The sequence below is a fragment of the Gobio gobio genome, assembly GCF_949357685.1.
Source record: "Gobio gobio genome assembly, chromosome: 3".
In the NCBI taxonomy this organism is placed as follows: Eukaryota; Metazoa; Chordata; class Actinopteri; order Cypriniformes; family Gobionidae; genus Gobio; species Gobio gobio.
In genome coordinates, this window is record NC_137099.1 from 54,255,229 (window position 1) to 54,270,920 (window position 15,692).

A 15,692-nucleotide genomic window follows, 5' to 3' on the forward strand; every position below is an offset into this window, starting at 1 on the left:
TATCAATATGCCTACTACTGCTACTGATGTCTCTATGAAATAGATTTTTTTTAAACATTAATGATAGACATTCAATATTACAGTAGGCTATAATTGAAAGCTATCGATTTTAACATAGGCTTTAAAAAAAGAGCAACTTTTAATTTAAGTGAACACATAAAAACATATGGCCTTCATATATTCAATTCAATTCTGAATATATAACTGAATATATAATCAATATACAGAAATTTAATAAAGTTATCAAAGACTGTACAGTCTTAACTGCATAAATTATAAATAGATACTATATATATATATATATATATATATATATATATATATATATATATATATATATATATATATATATATATATATATATATATGTGTGTGTGTGTGTGTGTGTGTAAAAAAGTATCAACTATTTACTGTATGAGCTGATTGTAGCCTACTCAAGTACAAAGTAATGCAAATCGAGTAAATTATTTGTTTGAATAAATCCATTAGTACATTGTCTTTTTATATCTTTTTTTTTCTTTAGAGATATTTATTTTTATATAATATTCAGGTACATAGTTACAGAAACAAGCTTATCTAAAATCTCACCAAAGAGGAACACAAAAGGCGAGCACCATCAGGAATTGAGCAATCAAAGGCATGGCTATGAAACACTCACAGGTTTCAGCTTGCTTTACACACACTGTGTTTATAAGCAGAGCTATGGGTTATTTTATTTTAACTAGTTGGGATACATCTTTTAAAAAAATAAATAATAATAATTATATTGACCTAAATATGAAAATTGTTACACTTTTCATAAAAACTCCTAAAGGTGTTGAGATTGCCATGAAGACAAACAGTCAGGAAAAACAAAACAAAACTAGCTTTCAACTTACTACTAAAAGTAATCCAACTGATAAACTATATGCAACCTTAAGGTAAAAAAGAAGTAAATGTGAAGCCCTATCTATCCACTCAACCTTACAGGTCTATTTGTTTATCAGCCCGTTTGTGGTTTGAGGTTTGTGATTGGCTGGATTATTGGCCTCCCACAGCTTCTGAAACTCCTGCTGATAGGGCTGTACGAGCTTCGGCTCCTCTGTAACCATGATGTTTTCTTTGTTGCTCTGGACTGCAGTTAGGGTCCAGTTGAGGGAGCCAGTGATCAATTTCTTGCCATCCACTAATGCAAACTTATGGTGCATGTGAACAGCTGCGCTCATCTCGTGCCTCACACAGATGCCTGTAACAGAGGTGAAAAAAAAAAAAAAAAACCAGATGGGAAACTATCAATTAGCTCCAACTGCACTTGCAAATGAACAACAGATGTGATTATTAAACATCTGTCACACCCGCCACGTGTGAATCCTCTAGAGCCTTTAATTCTGCACTAATGCATCAGGCAGTGAGTTTCGCAGTAGCTTGCATAAGTTAGAGCAGTGTGTGCTGAAATGACAGAGGTTGAGCCAGACAGAACATGTGCGAGCTGTGCTGCTGTTGTAATCTAGGTATGAATGACAGTTTTAGCACTTGCAACAGTCGTGCAAGTTCTGACTATAAATCATTTTACACTGCATACCACAGTTGAGAGGACATTTTTTGAATTTTAGAAATATTACTTTTCTGGCCTATAAATCAGTTCTGGGAGAGTAATAAAAAAATCTATAAATTCTTAAAGAGCCAGAGACATTCCTGTTGTTATTTAATTTGTTTAGTAATGCTCAGGACTATAATAACTCTTCGGCTAGAAGATTGTTTTCACACAGACACGCACGCATATAGATACGCCAAAACATTATGAACACCTTCCCATCCGTGGCTCGTCTGTATGCCCCACCAAAATATTCATCCAAACATAGAGCTCTATGGCCCCATTTTCACTGCAGTGTTAATTTCGTTGACAAATAATTTTCGTCAACGACCTTTTTTCACTGACGAATACGAGACGAAAACTAAATAAAAACTAGTGTTGGATGACAAAAACTATGACGAAAATCTACTGTCATTTTCGTCAACTAATAAAAACGAGACAAAAATGTAATGGAGGGACGATTAGGGAAGAGATCCAGTCAGAACTGATGTCCTGTGTAACAGATGCGCACATTTGATTTGAACATGTGCTGATCTAACTGCTGGAAAACACGGCGCTGTTGCGTTTCTACAGGCTCACGCATCCCCAATACAGCGCTCCAGAGCGGCTCACAATCAATGAATAGCGCACGTTTTAGGCAATTGTTTATGAACTAATGCTGATGAATAATGACAATGTTTACTTTACCATGTTTATATAGTATTATTAGTTTATATAGTTTATATAGTATTATTAGTATAATATGTTTTAGACGGTTGTAACAATGAATATTTTATCTCCCTCATTTGAACTTGAATGAGCTCCTGCAACTGTAAGGCGCAAACATTTCAAAATAAGAGTCCCGGTGTATTTCGAGCTTGTTTATCATTAAAAGTCACGCATTATACATTCGTTTTTGGTTACACAATAAACTGTATTTAATTTCATTCCCATTTAATTTATAGTCAGGAGGAAAGACCAGTATTTGACACATATTCAATAAAGTATCAGGGTTATAATAGTTAACTAAAACCATTTAACAAAACTTCATTACTTGAAATTAAATAAATGTTAACTGAAATAAAAATAAATAAATAACAAACGTATTTGAAGCTTTAGCTTAACCTGATATGGCCTACTAACTAAAACAGAAATACAAAGTTATAAAAACTATATCGATTTTTTTTAAAACAGACAAAAAAGTGAATTGAGCTCTTTCGTGTATTTTTAATGTCAAACACAAAATGATGTCAAAATATCAGTTCAAGTGACAGTCGGTTATGTAATGCTTAAATGCTTAATGTATTACAATTTAACTAAACTCATTAGATTTTAGGAGACTAAAACTACTGTAGATTTAGTCGACTAAAACTAAAAACAATTCAGGTGACTAAAACTAAATGGCATTTTAGTCAAAAGACTATGACTAAAACTAAATCAAAATTAGCTGTCAAAATCAACACTGTTACACTGCATGGTTCAAGTGACCCAATTCCCAATTTTTCCCTCTCATGTGGCACAGATCGGATATGATGTGAACGTGTAAGCAGGACGAAAACGCATGAATTCCTCCAATGATATCCTCAGATCGGATTCGGGCCTCACTCATTTGTGGTAATAAATCCAATATGATTCGGATATGAGCATTTGCGTCTGCCATGCAAGCGGTCAAATCGGATATTCCCCAGTAAATGCGAGTCGTACGTCATTGAAAAAGGTGAATGACGTCAACTCAGGTGGACACGAATTGCGATCAAGGGCTCTCCTCTTTTTTCTCTTTAAATACATTGAATAATCATTTAGTCTGCATCCATTACAGGTGCATTGCATATCATGCCATTGTACAACCCCAAATCAGAAAAAGTTGGGACAGTATGGAAAACGCAAAAAATTTACTTTGACTTGTATTTCATTGCAGACAATATGAACACAAAATATTTCATGTTTTGTCTGGTCAACTTCATGTCATTTGTAAATATGCATCCTTTCCTGTCATTCAGACCTGCAACACATTTCAAAAAAAGTTGGGACAGGAGCAATTTAGGGCTAGTAATGAGGTAAAATGGTTAAATAATGATGTGATTTGAAACAGGTGATCTCAACAGGTGATTGTAATTATGATTTGGTACAAAAGCAGCATCCAAGAAAGGTCTAATCCTTTAGGAGCAAAGATGGGCAGAGGATCACCAGTTTGCCAACAAATACGTGAGAAAATTATTGAAATGTTTAAAAACAATGTTCCTCAAAGAAAGATAGGCAGAGATTTGGATATTTCACAATCAACAGTGCATAACATAATTAAAAGATTCAAGGAATCTGGAGGAATTTCAGTGCGTAAAGGACAAGGGCGCAAGCCTAAGCTGAACAACCGTGATCTCCGATCCCTCAGGCGGCACTGCATCAAGAATCGTCATTCATCTATAAGCGATATCACCACATGGGCTCAGGACTACTTTGGCAAACCTTTGTCAAGTACCACAATACGTAGTTACATCCACAAATGCCAGTTAAAACTGTACTGTGCCAAAAGGACGCCCTATGTTAACAGTGTCCAGAAGCGCCGTCGACTTCTCTGGGCTCGGAGGCATCTGGGATGGACCATCACACAGTGGAAACGTGTACTGTGGTCAGATGAATCAGTATTTCAGGTATTTTTTGGGAGGAATGGATGCCGTGTGCTCCGGACCAAAGAAGAAAAGGATCATCCAGACTGTTACCAGCAACAAGTCCAAAAGCCAGGGTCTGTCATGGTATGGGGTTGTGTCAGTGCCCTTGGCAAAGGTAACTTTTTTAACCATTAATGCTGAAAAGTACATAGAGATTTTGGAGCATAATATGCTGCCTTCAAGAAGACATATTTTCCAGGGACGTCCATGCATATTTCAACAAGACAATGCAAAACCACATTCAGCACACATTACAAAGTCCTGGCTGCGGAGGAAGAGGGTACGAGTACTTGACTGGCCTGCCTGCAGCCCCGACCTGTCTCCAATAGAGAATGTGTGATAACGAAGACCCCGTACTGTTGCCCACCTTAAGACTTGTTTGCAGGAAGAATGGGACAAAATTACACCTGAAACACTTCATCACTTGGTGTCTTCAGTCCCTAAACGTCTTTTAAGTGTTGTGAAAAGGAATGGCAACATTACAAAGTGGTAAATGCTTTACTGTCCCAACTTTTTTTGAAATGTGTTGCAGGTCTGAATGACAGGAGAGGATGCATATTTACAAATGACATGAAGTTGACCAGACAAAACATGAAATATTTTGTGTTCATATTGTCTGCAATGAAATACAAGTCAAAGTAAATTTGGAAATCACTTCTTTTTTTTTATTTGCGTTTTCCATACTGTCCCAACTTTTTCTGATTTGGGGTTGTACTTCCTTTTACGGGTCAGAACGTCTTGGGCTGTTTCGCCAATGTATAGTGTAAATGCAATTATCGGATACGGGTCGCTTTTAAAAGATGATGTAAGCGGGTCGTCCAAAAAATCGGATATGGTCACCAAATCGGAATTGTGCATCAAGACCTGCAGTGTAGATGCGGCCTATATACGCTGAATTAATAATAAAGTGTAAATGTATTGATAATTCTGCAACAAATATTTTATCTAGACTTTTTAAGTCGTGAAGTGAGCAGGATATATTCAAATGAAGCGTATGGATTCGGCAGGAATGTTTTTATGATACTAGGTGGGGCATGGTCATGACTGAAATATATACATATATATATACATACACACACCTGCCTTACGGAGGGTGCCGATCTGAGATCCAGTGATGGTCATGTAGTCTCTGTCCGTGACGACTCGTACAACGACTCCCTGTTTGTGCAGGAGGAGAATCGCCCTACTCAGCTCCATGTGAGAGAAGGAGAATACACACAGGTCCAGTGACGTACGTGCGGACAGGAGATGCTCGAGGAGCCTGGAGAAGGACGTCTCTTCACCATGGGGAAGGGGACATGCACTGAGGGCCGAGATAAAGCAAAGAAATTAGTTGTTTTACACATTATTACACATTTAGATTCGAAAAAGTGGACTAAACTACCAGGGTAGGTGTCGTGTGAACAGGTGCTCGACACAAACATGGGGTGAAGGAAAGAACAGGACTTCTTTCAGGGGCCCGCGAGAGACTCTCAGACGCCGCTTCAGCCAGTCTAACCACTCCACCCCCAGAACGAAAGCTACGGCTCCCAGCCCTAACACCTTCATCAGCTCTTTAAGTGACATCTGAGAATACACACACAGAGTAAGAACGGATTAGAAAAGTAAAGCAGCCTTGTATTACACTTCAGGAACAAAAAAGTATTAGAGACTGTACATTCCTGAACTTTTTGTTCTACCGTTTCATTAGCCACAGTTGGGATCATAAACAACAAGCCAGTCGTCAGGGGGGAACAGATCCTACCCACCCACACTAATTTTAAACCATGCATAATGAATTATTACAACTTATTACACTGAAAAACTTGTTTGTGATCGGTCAGAGTCAAAATTTTGTCTTCTCAACTTAAATAATTCAACTCAAAACAATTTATGTAAGATTTTTTCATTCATTTTAATAGATAGACAGTTATATGAGAAATCGGTTGCCAGTGACAAGTTCATTATACAAAAATAATTGACCAGATTGACCAATGAGAAGCAAGTATTCCAGAGGTTTGTGTAATAATTTGGAACGTAATCAAATGATAATTTTTGCAAATCTCCAAAATGTAACAATTAGGTCAACAGTTGTGGTTTTCATAAATGGCCAAGGAATGTACAACAACGTGTTTCAATGTTGTTTAATGTTTAATTGAAGCTAACTGCAAACACAGAATTTGACGCTCGTGGTCGCATTTCAGAAAAAGCGACTAATATGATCAATTAAAAGTGTACTTGTTAGCATATTTGTCATTTATTCGGGTACGAAAATACTTTTATAGCACAAAATGTGAGAATGTTTTGATATAATACCTGTTTGGACATGTCTGCCGAACTCAAGTGACAAGGCACATGCACGTTCGGTTCGAATCGTTCTTGTGAGTTGGATCTTTTCAGTGAATCGGTTGAACGTGTTCACAAAACGGCACTATTGCGTCACGGCGTAAAAGATTCACTGAATCGTTTTTTATATTTTTATATGGTTCTTAGAATAAATGAGTCGGACCTCACATCACAAAAGTGGCATGTTTGTTCCCTCCCCTTGCCATTTGTGTCAGTGGTGGCTCCCCCTAGTGATTTGTGATTCAACAAATTCACGGATTTCAGAGTAAAAACGAGAGGACACGTTACTTGGTCATTGTTTATTATCTATTATAAAATATAGGGTATTGTATTCAGAATGCAGTGAGTAAATTCGACCGTATTCTAAAGAAAAGAGCCAAAAAGTACCAGAGAGTTATGTTTTTTTTGGACATGGTAGGCTATGGTCTAAGGCAATATCCAAGCAATGTCCAATAATCTTTCAATATTATGGTATCAAAGTCAGTTCTTTCACTGTAGCCTACCATGTAACTGTCAGTAGATTTGTTTAAGGATGCCCTAATACAAAACAGAACTAAGACAACCATGTTTTACATCTGTTAAAGATAATATTGCATTTTTTTTGTGAGAAACTAATCAAACATGCAGTTGCCAAGAAATCTTGGTTTCCTTTTGCTGAGACTTATTAAACACTACATTTTTGGCCAGAAGATGTCACGATTCTCATAAACAGACATGCAAGCACATGCAGGCTGAAAAAAAAAAAAAAATCAAAAGTGTGTCAAATGTTTCCACACTTTCCTCTGAACATTGCATCACTTCCTTACTTACACAAGTGGTGTATATTCTGAACAGACATCAGTGTGCATCAGTGTGAATGATTCAACTTCTTTTTCTCTAAGGGAATTCAACTTTGAAAACAATTAACAACAAATGAGTCAACACTTCATCAATCCTTCTTCCAAAAGACGAGGTTGGACGTAGGAATATCCCAAATTAAATGTCCCACGTCAGACCTCAGTGTGTTCCAGGCAATCAGACGTTCACATGTTAGAGCCGAAGCACAACCAAAACAACGTTCTTCTGCAAAATGCATGCAGTGTTTTTTTTTTTAAACCGCTGGAGGGAAAGAAAAAAAAAGAATACAGTGTACCTTTAATGATCCTAAAGAATATAAATTAATAACTGATGACAAGGGACCGAATGTAGGGGACAGGGTCTTGTCCTGACCCTACTTCAGAACAATAACCAAACCATTTTATGCTGTCATTATATTTGTATCAACATTGTTGTTTAAAACTTAGTCATTTCCCCACCTAGAGCCACCAATCAGTAACTTTTTCTGATCCAGTATATTTTGAGACTAAAGCCCAATTACTCGTATTGTTCCGAATATAAGACAATGTTTACATCTAAAAAAATGGGTTCGTCTTATATTCACTGTCTAGACTTTTAAATATCAATAATACACCTGCAACAATATAAGTAGCCTATGTTTATTAGACTGTGAGTGCAAAAACACAGTCAAAGAAAAGCTAACCATCTAAGAGCCGTGTGACTGTCATGTTTGTATGCCTCGCTGATGGGACCAAACTTCCCCAGTAGGCAAAACACAAGACATTGTGCCAGGGGCCAGTTGTTCAAAAGTAATTTGATCAGATTTCGGCTATTGGATTGGATCAAATCTTGAAAATGGGCTGTTAAAATAAATAAATAAATAATAATAATTCTGAAATCAGATTAGATCACACAATCTTGGTTTTTATCTGGATCAAATCATCAGTTTGTGTTATTTTAAACCTTTTAGTAAGCTTGGGATTCCTTTGATTAAAAAAGAAAATCAGGACTATCCTGATACCAGCAGAAGGGTGGATTTCAGGAACAAAATTGTTTAAAGTAATACATTAGAATTAGGCTTCCTATTAAGCCTTTCGGTAGCCTATACCGTAAAGTAAAAAATTGATTTTGGCGTCATAAAGTAATCCTCAAACAAAAAATATATTAAATCTAAGTGTTTTTTTTAAATCACTGTTTATAAACTACATTGGCACAATCATAAGAGATGAACCAGTCAAAAGTTCTTTGCGAGCGAACACAAAGTGTCTCGGGTGAACGATACGCAAAACTTTTCTGAGAGAACGCAAAAGCATTGAAATATTTTTTTCCCATCTCATATTTTTTCCCAATTACCTTGTAGGGGCTCTGTAGAGCACTAGTAATCCAGAATTGGTCATCTGAAAAAGTGTGTATCTGGATCAGTGTGATATAATCCAATTTTGCTTTGAAAAACCAGCACAAAAGGAAGATGGATTACCTGATCCCAGAGAGCAAAACATGGTATTTCCAAATCCAGATCATTCTGATCCAGATTAAACTTTTTGATCAACTGGCCCCTGATTTAAAACTACAAGATTTCACTACTACTGTTGGTAGGCTATGGTTTTCACTCTGAGATGGATAGCCTTATTGTTATATAATTCAGATGGCCTATGCCAAAAAGTGTTTATTTTTAAATGTGACCATTGGTACATTTTTACCAGTATTTACTATACTTTCAATACAAAAAATGTAATGTGAAACATATGCAGTATGAAAATTACTTTCAAATAAAAGCATTTTCTTCATCAAAAAGCCTCTTTCCAAAATCTTGAAAAAGGGTGGGTCGTCTTATATTCAGAACAATACGGGTACATACAATTTTAAGGAATATAAAGAAAAAGGTAAACAGTTAATATGCTGTATAAGGCAAACTATGTCAGATCCATAATGAAGCACCTAAACCAGTTGATTTGGAGTTTAGAAGATTTTGTGTGGTAGATGACCCCCTTTAAACTGATCAGAGAGCAGCTTCTTTTTTCTAATTAAGGAGAGAAAATGCATCCCAACATCATCAAAGATGATCATTTAATTTAAATAAGCTGGTCTGAGATCAGGAGAAAGGGACATTGTCTACCAATGCTGAATACCAAAGTGCATTAATTAAGGAAATCCATGCCGTCTTGTTCATTAGGCTTGGCGCAGTATTTGCGGTCGTACACTAGACGAGAGCCTCCCATCGGAGTGAAGCCGCTCTGGGACGCCACTTTGTTGGTTCCCATCTGCAGGGACACTGTTGTCGTGTCCACCGGGTCTAGATTCACGTTCTTCTCAGTCACTTGTCTTGCCGTGCCAAGGGCAAACATTCCAGCCTAAAACAGGACAAATACGTAGTTAATATAATATATTGTAATCGCAACAGTTCTGGCATTTTTGGGGCATTTTTGAACTTTCAAGACATGTCATTTTATTATAGCCGATGTTACTTTCTGAATTCTTCAGCATTTATTAAGCACATAGAGATGACTAAAGTATTTTACTGCAAGAAAGTCACACATATATCCATTTTTGCTATTATGAGTGTTGGCATTCATAATATCCGAGGAGGACGTCTCATAATAAGAGTGATTTTTAATGCAGCATGTGCCCTCACCATACTGGCACATTTGTTTGTGCCCATTTGGAGGTTTATAGTGGATTGATCCGCGGGTTTCTCCATGCCTATATTGGGATCGTAGAGATGGCGTCTGGTTCCATAAGAGGTCATGCCCTTTTGGCTGGCAAATTTATTGGAGCCCATCTGTGAATCAGATGAGAAATAGTGTATTTTCAACATTGATAATAATAAGAAATGTTTCTTGAGCAGCATATTAAAATGATTTCTGAAGGATCATGTGACACTTCTGAAGATTCAGCTCTGTCAGAAATTTAAAAATATATATTAAAAATATATATATTTTAAAATACATTGAAATAGAAAACAGCTATTTGAAATCTCACAATATTACTATATTTACTTCTTTCAAAAACATAAAAAAAATGATACCACTTTAGGCATTCTACAGTACTACTACAAATAACTTTGCAACTACATGTTGACTAACTCTAGACTGTTAGGTTAGGGTTAGGTCTTAAAGGGATAGTTCATTCAAAAACCCTATGATTTATTCACCCTCAAGCCATCGGTGTATATGATCTCAGACCCATTGATTCGCTTCAGAAGTTCTTTATTAACCCCCTGGAGCTGTGTGGATTACTTTTATAATGGATGGATGCACTTTTTTGGGCTTCAAATTATATAATGCTTAGCAGATATTAAGCAGAAAGTCTACTAATACTCTAACGAGAGTTAGTTGACATGTAGTTGCAAAGTTACTTATAGTAATGTCTAAAGTAGACTATTGAAATAAAGTGTTACCCGTGTGTGTATTTGTTTGTAGCTGCAGGTGCTACAGAAGCAGAGACTGCATTACATTCATACCAAATGCAACTGTAATTCAAATAGTTAATTTACATACTCTTGATCTTTGTCTAGTTTAGACTAATTTCCATTTCTGTGTAATTGTGTGTTACGTTTTTTTCCCTCCCATTATTCAAAGTATTTTCAGTTTTCCTGCTGCCTTGGCATCTATTTTCAAGTATTTGTGTACATGTGACCTGTTGGGTGATAATGTTGTCCCCTTCTTTCATCTGGCCAGGATTGAATTTCCTTTCCTTTTTTTCCGCATACTTCACACCGATGTCACTTTTTGTGTAGAAGCCTTTAGTCTTGGCCTGGGTGATGAGAGTAAATAAATAAAAAAAAAACAGTATACATTAAATATTTTTGATCGTATTTACAGGTCATTCAAGCTGCTTATTATGGATGTAACATTAACGAAATTTTCACATCGGTAGGCCTAGATAAACTTGTTATTGCTTTTTACTTTCTCAATCGCGCATACTCTAGGGAGTGTTGGAACTGACCACACATTTTACAAGATAAGATATTTGTCAATGACGCTCAGGATTTGTTGCACACCTCCTGTCAGTAGTTGCGTTCACACCATGTCGAAATTAATGGGAGGCTCACATCTAGTGTACGACCGCAAATACTTTGCTAAGCCTAATGATCAAGACAGCATTTATTTCCTTTATTAATAAACTTTGGTATTCAGCGTTGGTAGACAATGTCCCTTACTCCTGATCTCAAACCAGCTTGACTAAATTAAGAGCTACGACTTGTACCACGTGGCCGCTGTACCACCTGACCACTGCAGATTTTTCAGGTTGTGTCCGATTTCTAGCTACGTCCGGAATTGCCCCCTATACCATTAAATAGGTTACTATTTGAGGGGACAGCTAATTGTAGCGGTGACTGAAACCAGTGGGCGCTATCGAGTGTACTCAATAAATCCCATAATGCGCCGCAATAACGAGTGTACAACTGGGGGTGCTTTTCAAGACTCAATGCTTCCTCGTTTCATTGCTCCTCCATCCTCCAGCCCTTGACCCAGAAACTGATGAAACTCAGCCATCTTGAAGGGCACCTCGATTGAGAAATGTGGGCTGAATCTGAAATCCCAGAAGCTCTTATTGAGAATTAACAGAGGTGTAGATGTTGAAGTTTTATTGAAAATGTTTGGTCACCATTATGTTGATCAGTGTTTGACTATTGACTTCTTATGTGAGTTTGTGGTTTTTGTAACAGTATTTACCAAAACACATAATTTGTTACAAAGTAAGCCAGATACAAAAATGATCAGGTTTTTATCATCATGTAGAATGATTTACTAATCTCATCACTGACCAAAAGTGGTAATTCATTATTAATAGATGATTTTAGATGATTTCGGCGCTGTGCAGACAGATCAGTGTATGACATTAAAGTACCACCAGAGCGATTCGAAAGCATACAGAGCTTTATTTACGATAATTACGACATTGCATGAATGCACCATCTCTACTTTCTCTCGTCATGTGATAAGTGAAATCTGAAGCTGCATTCTCGCCATGTTGTAATTACCGTAATTTTGAGATGACAACACGTGACGTTATACTCTGAGCTGGGAATTATGCCTTCCTATGGCAACACTATCAATGCCTAAATGAATCTGCAGAGGTCATGTGATACAAGTAGGGCTCTCAGAAAATTCACAGTTTACAAGTTTTAATTACGAGCTTTACGAAGACATGAGAGCTTTTTACAGTAATTACGACATGGCGTGAATGCAATTTGACTCATGCTGTATATGGAGCAGAGCAGATGCTTTCAGTTAATAATTGTAGCATCTGTTGTCTGATTAATCTAATGGTTATTATTTCTAGGGATGCACTGATATGAAAAAATGTTCTGATAACGATAACTGATGATTCTTTATACTTGAAAGCCGATAACCGATATATTGGCGGATAAATCTAAATCCAAATTTGTATATAATTTTTGAGACCCTGATTACAAAAAGTCTCACCATTAAAAGCCATGTCCCAAACACACAATTATAATTTGTAAAATATATATATATTTTTTTTATTATTATTATTGATGTGATTCCAATCATATTTCAAGCAATTCAAAACCATCATCATGGCGAACAGTGCGCATCTGAAGTGTCTCAGCTGAAGGAAATAATCCACTATTTATCAGCTTTAATATATCAACCAATTTACCAATTTCTTATTGGGCCGATAATGATAACATTACAGATATAGTGGCCGATATATCATGCATCCCTATTCATTTATATAATAATACCGTGGTGGCAAGTAATGTAATCGGAGTACAGTCGATCATCATGTAAGACCAGTAACACAGACTATATATACTATAATATATACTGCATATTAAAGAGATATTTTATTAGTTTTTCTCACCACTCCAGCCAAAGTGATGAGGGTACACTGGACCTGGGTGTGGTTCATGTCCTCAAAAAGGTCATTGGCCTCAAAGAGTTCATGTGGTTTCAGGCCGTATTCACCAATGGCTCGCACAAAGTGAGTAATATTCTCCAACTAAGAGAAATTGAGGGGATAGATAAAAATCACTGAAATAAAAGTAAGTTAGGGATGGGTGCATCGCTGAGTAAAGTCCAAATTTCTCCCAAATCTTCTTGTCTCATAGATACTACTATGCCATGTCCAGAAATATAGATCAGTTCCACAGTTGAAGTACTTTAAACAGACTAGAGTTCATGAGGTAAAATAGTCCATTCATTAGGTGAGTTTGACTCTTGTGATGCATTCCTTGTTAATGCAGACTATTAATTGCATGTTTCTTTTATCCTCTGTAACTATTTGCATCAATAACCACTTTGACAGTGCAAAAGAGAACGCCAGACTGCGGAAGACAGTAAATCAGATGCCTTCACTTCTGCACACTCATCCAGTGTCTACATTCTCTGCGTTTCGTACAGTTAAACAGTGCATACCGCATTCTTAAAATGGCAATTCCATTTCATAACATGAAACCCAAGAGGTCGCCCTCAAACATAGTATGCACACACATTTGACTAGGAGCAATGCAAGAGATGCCTCAAAATTGAAACATTGCAGACATACACACTACCTGGTGCCAGTTCAGGGCTGAATGATTGACCTTCGGAACGGATCCAGGTTGCAGTTTGTTGATCAGCCTAGTGGATGAACACCATATAAGAGCAATTATGCCAAGCTCAAAAATGTTGTGAGTGCAGGTCTTTATGTGACCCTTGCATTTTTTACCCTTGACTTAATATATCCACTTTACTTTTGCTTCTGCTTAATCTATCTGAATTATTATAAATCATTTTTACGGTTAATTTGTGTGATTAATTGTACCTAAATAGCCTCTTTTTGTGACATGTTTATTCTTTTTCTGCTTTCCTTGCAATGAGATTTTTCCTAGTCCCAGACTAAAATGCATGTTTGAGCTGTTTTAACTGAAAGCATTTCTTAAAATATGTCAGTGCCGTTGTTTTGTCTCAATATGCACACCAGTATTTTTCTTTTTTCCAAGGCACGTTTATAATAGCTACTCAAATGCCTTAAGAATAGAACTAAGGCCTAATCCTGGCTTAATCTAAGCCCTGTCTGTGAAACCAGGCCAACTCACTCGCACAGGATCACACCGTCCTTCAGTCCCTGCATGAAGTCGTCAGCCACCGCTCGACCTGTGACCTCATGGATCCACGTCCTCAGGGCCTCCTCCGTCTGAGGGTCATACTTCTGTGCCAGCTGCCATGTCAAGTGATGAAAAGGTCAAATAAGTGCTTTTTAACCATTTGATTGGTTACTGTACTAATGCTTTTCTAACGTTTTGTATGCTAAAAAACCTATATGCATTGTTAGGCTAAGGTACTGTAACAGTTTTGCCCTTTAGAATTTTGCTCTTATACTTTACCATAATTATAATAACAGCAAAAACAATAATGATATTATTGCCCATGACATCAGTAAATAGAGAATAGTTTTGGGAAATGTTGCTGTTATGCAACTCAGTACCAAAATGGAACGTTTTTCAATGTCTAATTCAATTCACGCTTCTTTTGTGAATCAGTATTTGGTCTGGAAATTCCCTTTGAGAGTCTGATTGAATGAATTATTATCATTTATACTTCAATGTGGTTCTTAAAAGCTTTGCTCATCCTCACTACACTTGCCCTTTCCAGTAGAATATTCTGAATTTTATTTGGGTTACTTATGCATATATACAATTGTATTGTTTTAAATACATTAAAATAAATGTTGGGCAAAGTTGATGAAGAACAACATCTAATTTAATATAGTGAAAACACATGTAGAAAAATTTTATAAAACGCCCTTCAGCCTACCTTTTCTGTGAGGGTGGGGAGAAAAGCAAATGTCTTGTGGGGTACAAACTGCATATTATTAGCTTCAGCTTATTAATTCTAACTATGCAATTTATTGTTTTTCTGAATAGTGAGAAATTGAAGGAATCAAGATCATCACAGATCATCAATTTACAGCAGGAAGAACATTGTACGCTGTCAGGGCTTTTGCATTATAAAATGCACATACCTTATTCCTGACATCAGCAGAGAGTCCGAAAGTGGGTCCTTTGCTGAACTGGGTGCTCATGGTCTCTGCTGCAGAGTTGAGTCCTGTAGATGCTCCTGGGATGCAGGAGTTCGGCTCTGACCCCCTCCATCTTTTAAATGCCCCTCAGTCCGTGTGTCATACTGTACAAGTCGGCTGCTCATTGGCCGAGGCTTCTGGACTGTCTGACCAATCATGAACATGAATGAACTGCTGGCAGGGGTCTGATGAGTTCTAAAGGAATAGTATAACAAAAATGTAAATTATTGTCTCTTCCTTATGTCGTTCCCAACTAGTATCCAAGCTGAATTTGGTTTAATTCGAAAGAGCGTGTTAAATAT

General features: G+C 36.9%; 2 protein-coding genes across 2 annotated transcripts; both read right to left on the reverse strand.

Moving 5' to 3' along the window:
* Nucleotides 1–521: 521 nt before the first annotated feature.
* On the reverse strand, nucleotides 522–6,556 carry pld6 (phospholipase D family, member 6). The gene is made up of 4 exons (XM_079811541.1): nucleotides 6,514–6,556; nucleotides 5,603–5,784; nucleotides 5,298–5,521; nucleotides 522–1,225 (listed from the first exon to the last, which is right to left on the reverse strand). Exons 1-4 carry the CDS (start codon nucleotides 6,523–6,525, stop codon nucleotides 972–974), a joined length of 672 nt encoding a protein of 223 aa, XP_079667667.1. The 5' UTR covers nucleotides 6,526–6,556; the 3' UTR covers nucleotides 522–971.
* Nucleotides 6,557–9,497: 2,941 nt separating this feature from the next.
* cnn1a (calponin 1, basic, smooth muscle, a) lies at nucleotides 9,498–15,393 on the reverse strand (the record flags this gene model as incomplete). The annotated part of the gene is made up of 7 exons (XM_079813359.1): nucleotides 9,498–9,710; nucleotides 9,992–10,138; nucleotides 10,996–11,112; nucleotides 13,192–13,329; nucleotides 13,883–13,949; nucleotides 14,408–14,529; nucleotides 15,334–15,393. 7 exons carry the CDS (start codon nucleotides 15,391–15,393, stop codon nucleotides 9,498–9,500), a joined length of 864 nt encoding a protein of 287 aa, XP_079669485.1.
* Between the last annotated feature and the right edge of the window lie 299 nt (nucleotides 15,394–15,692).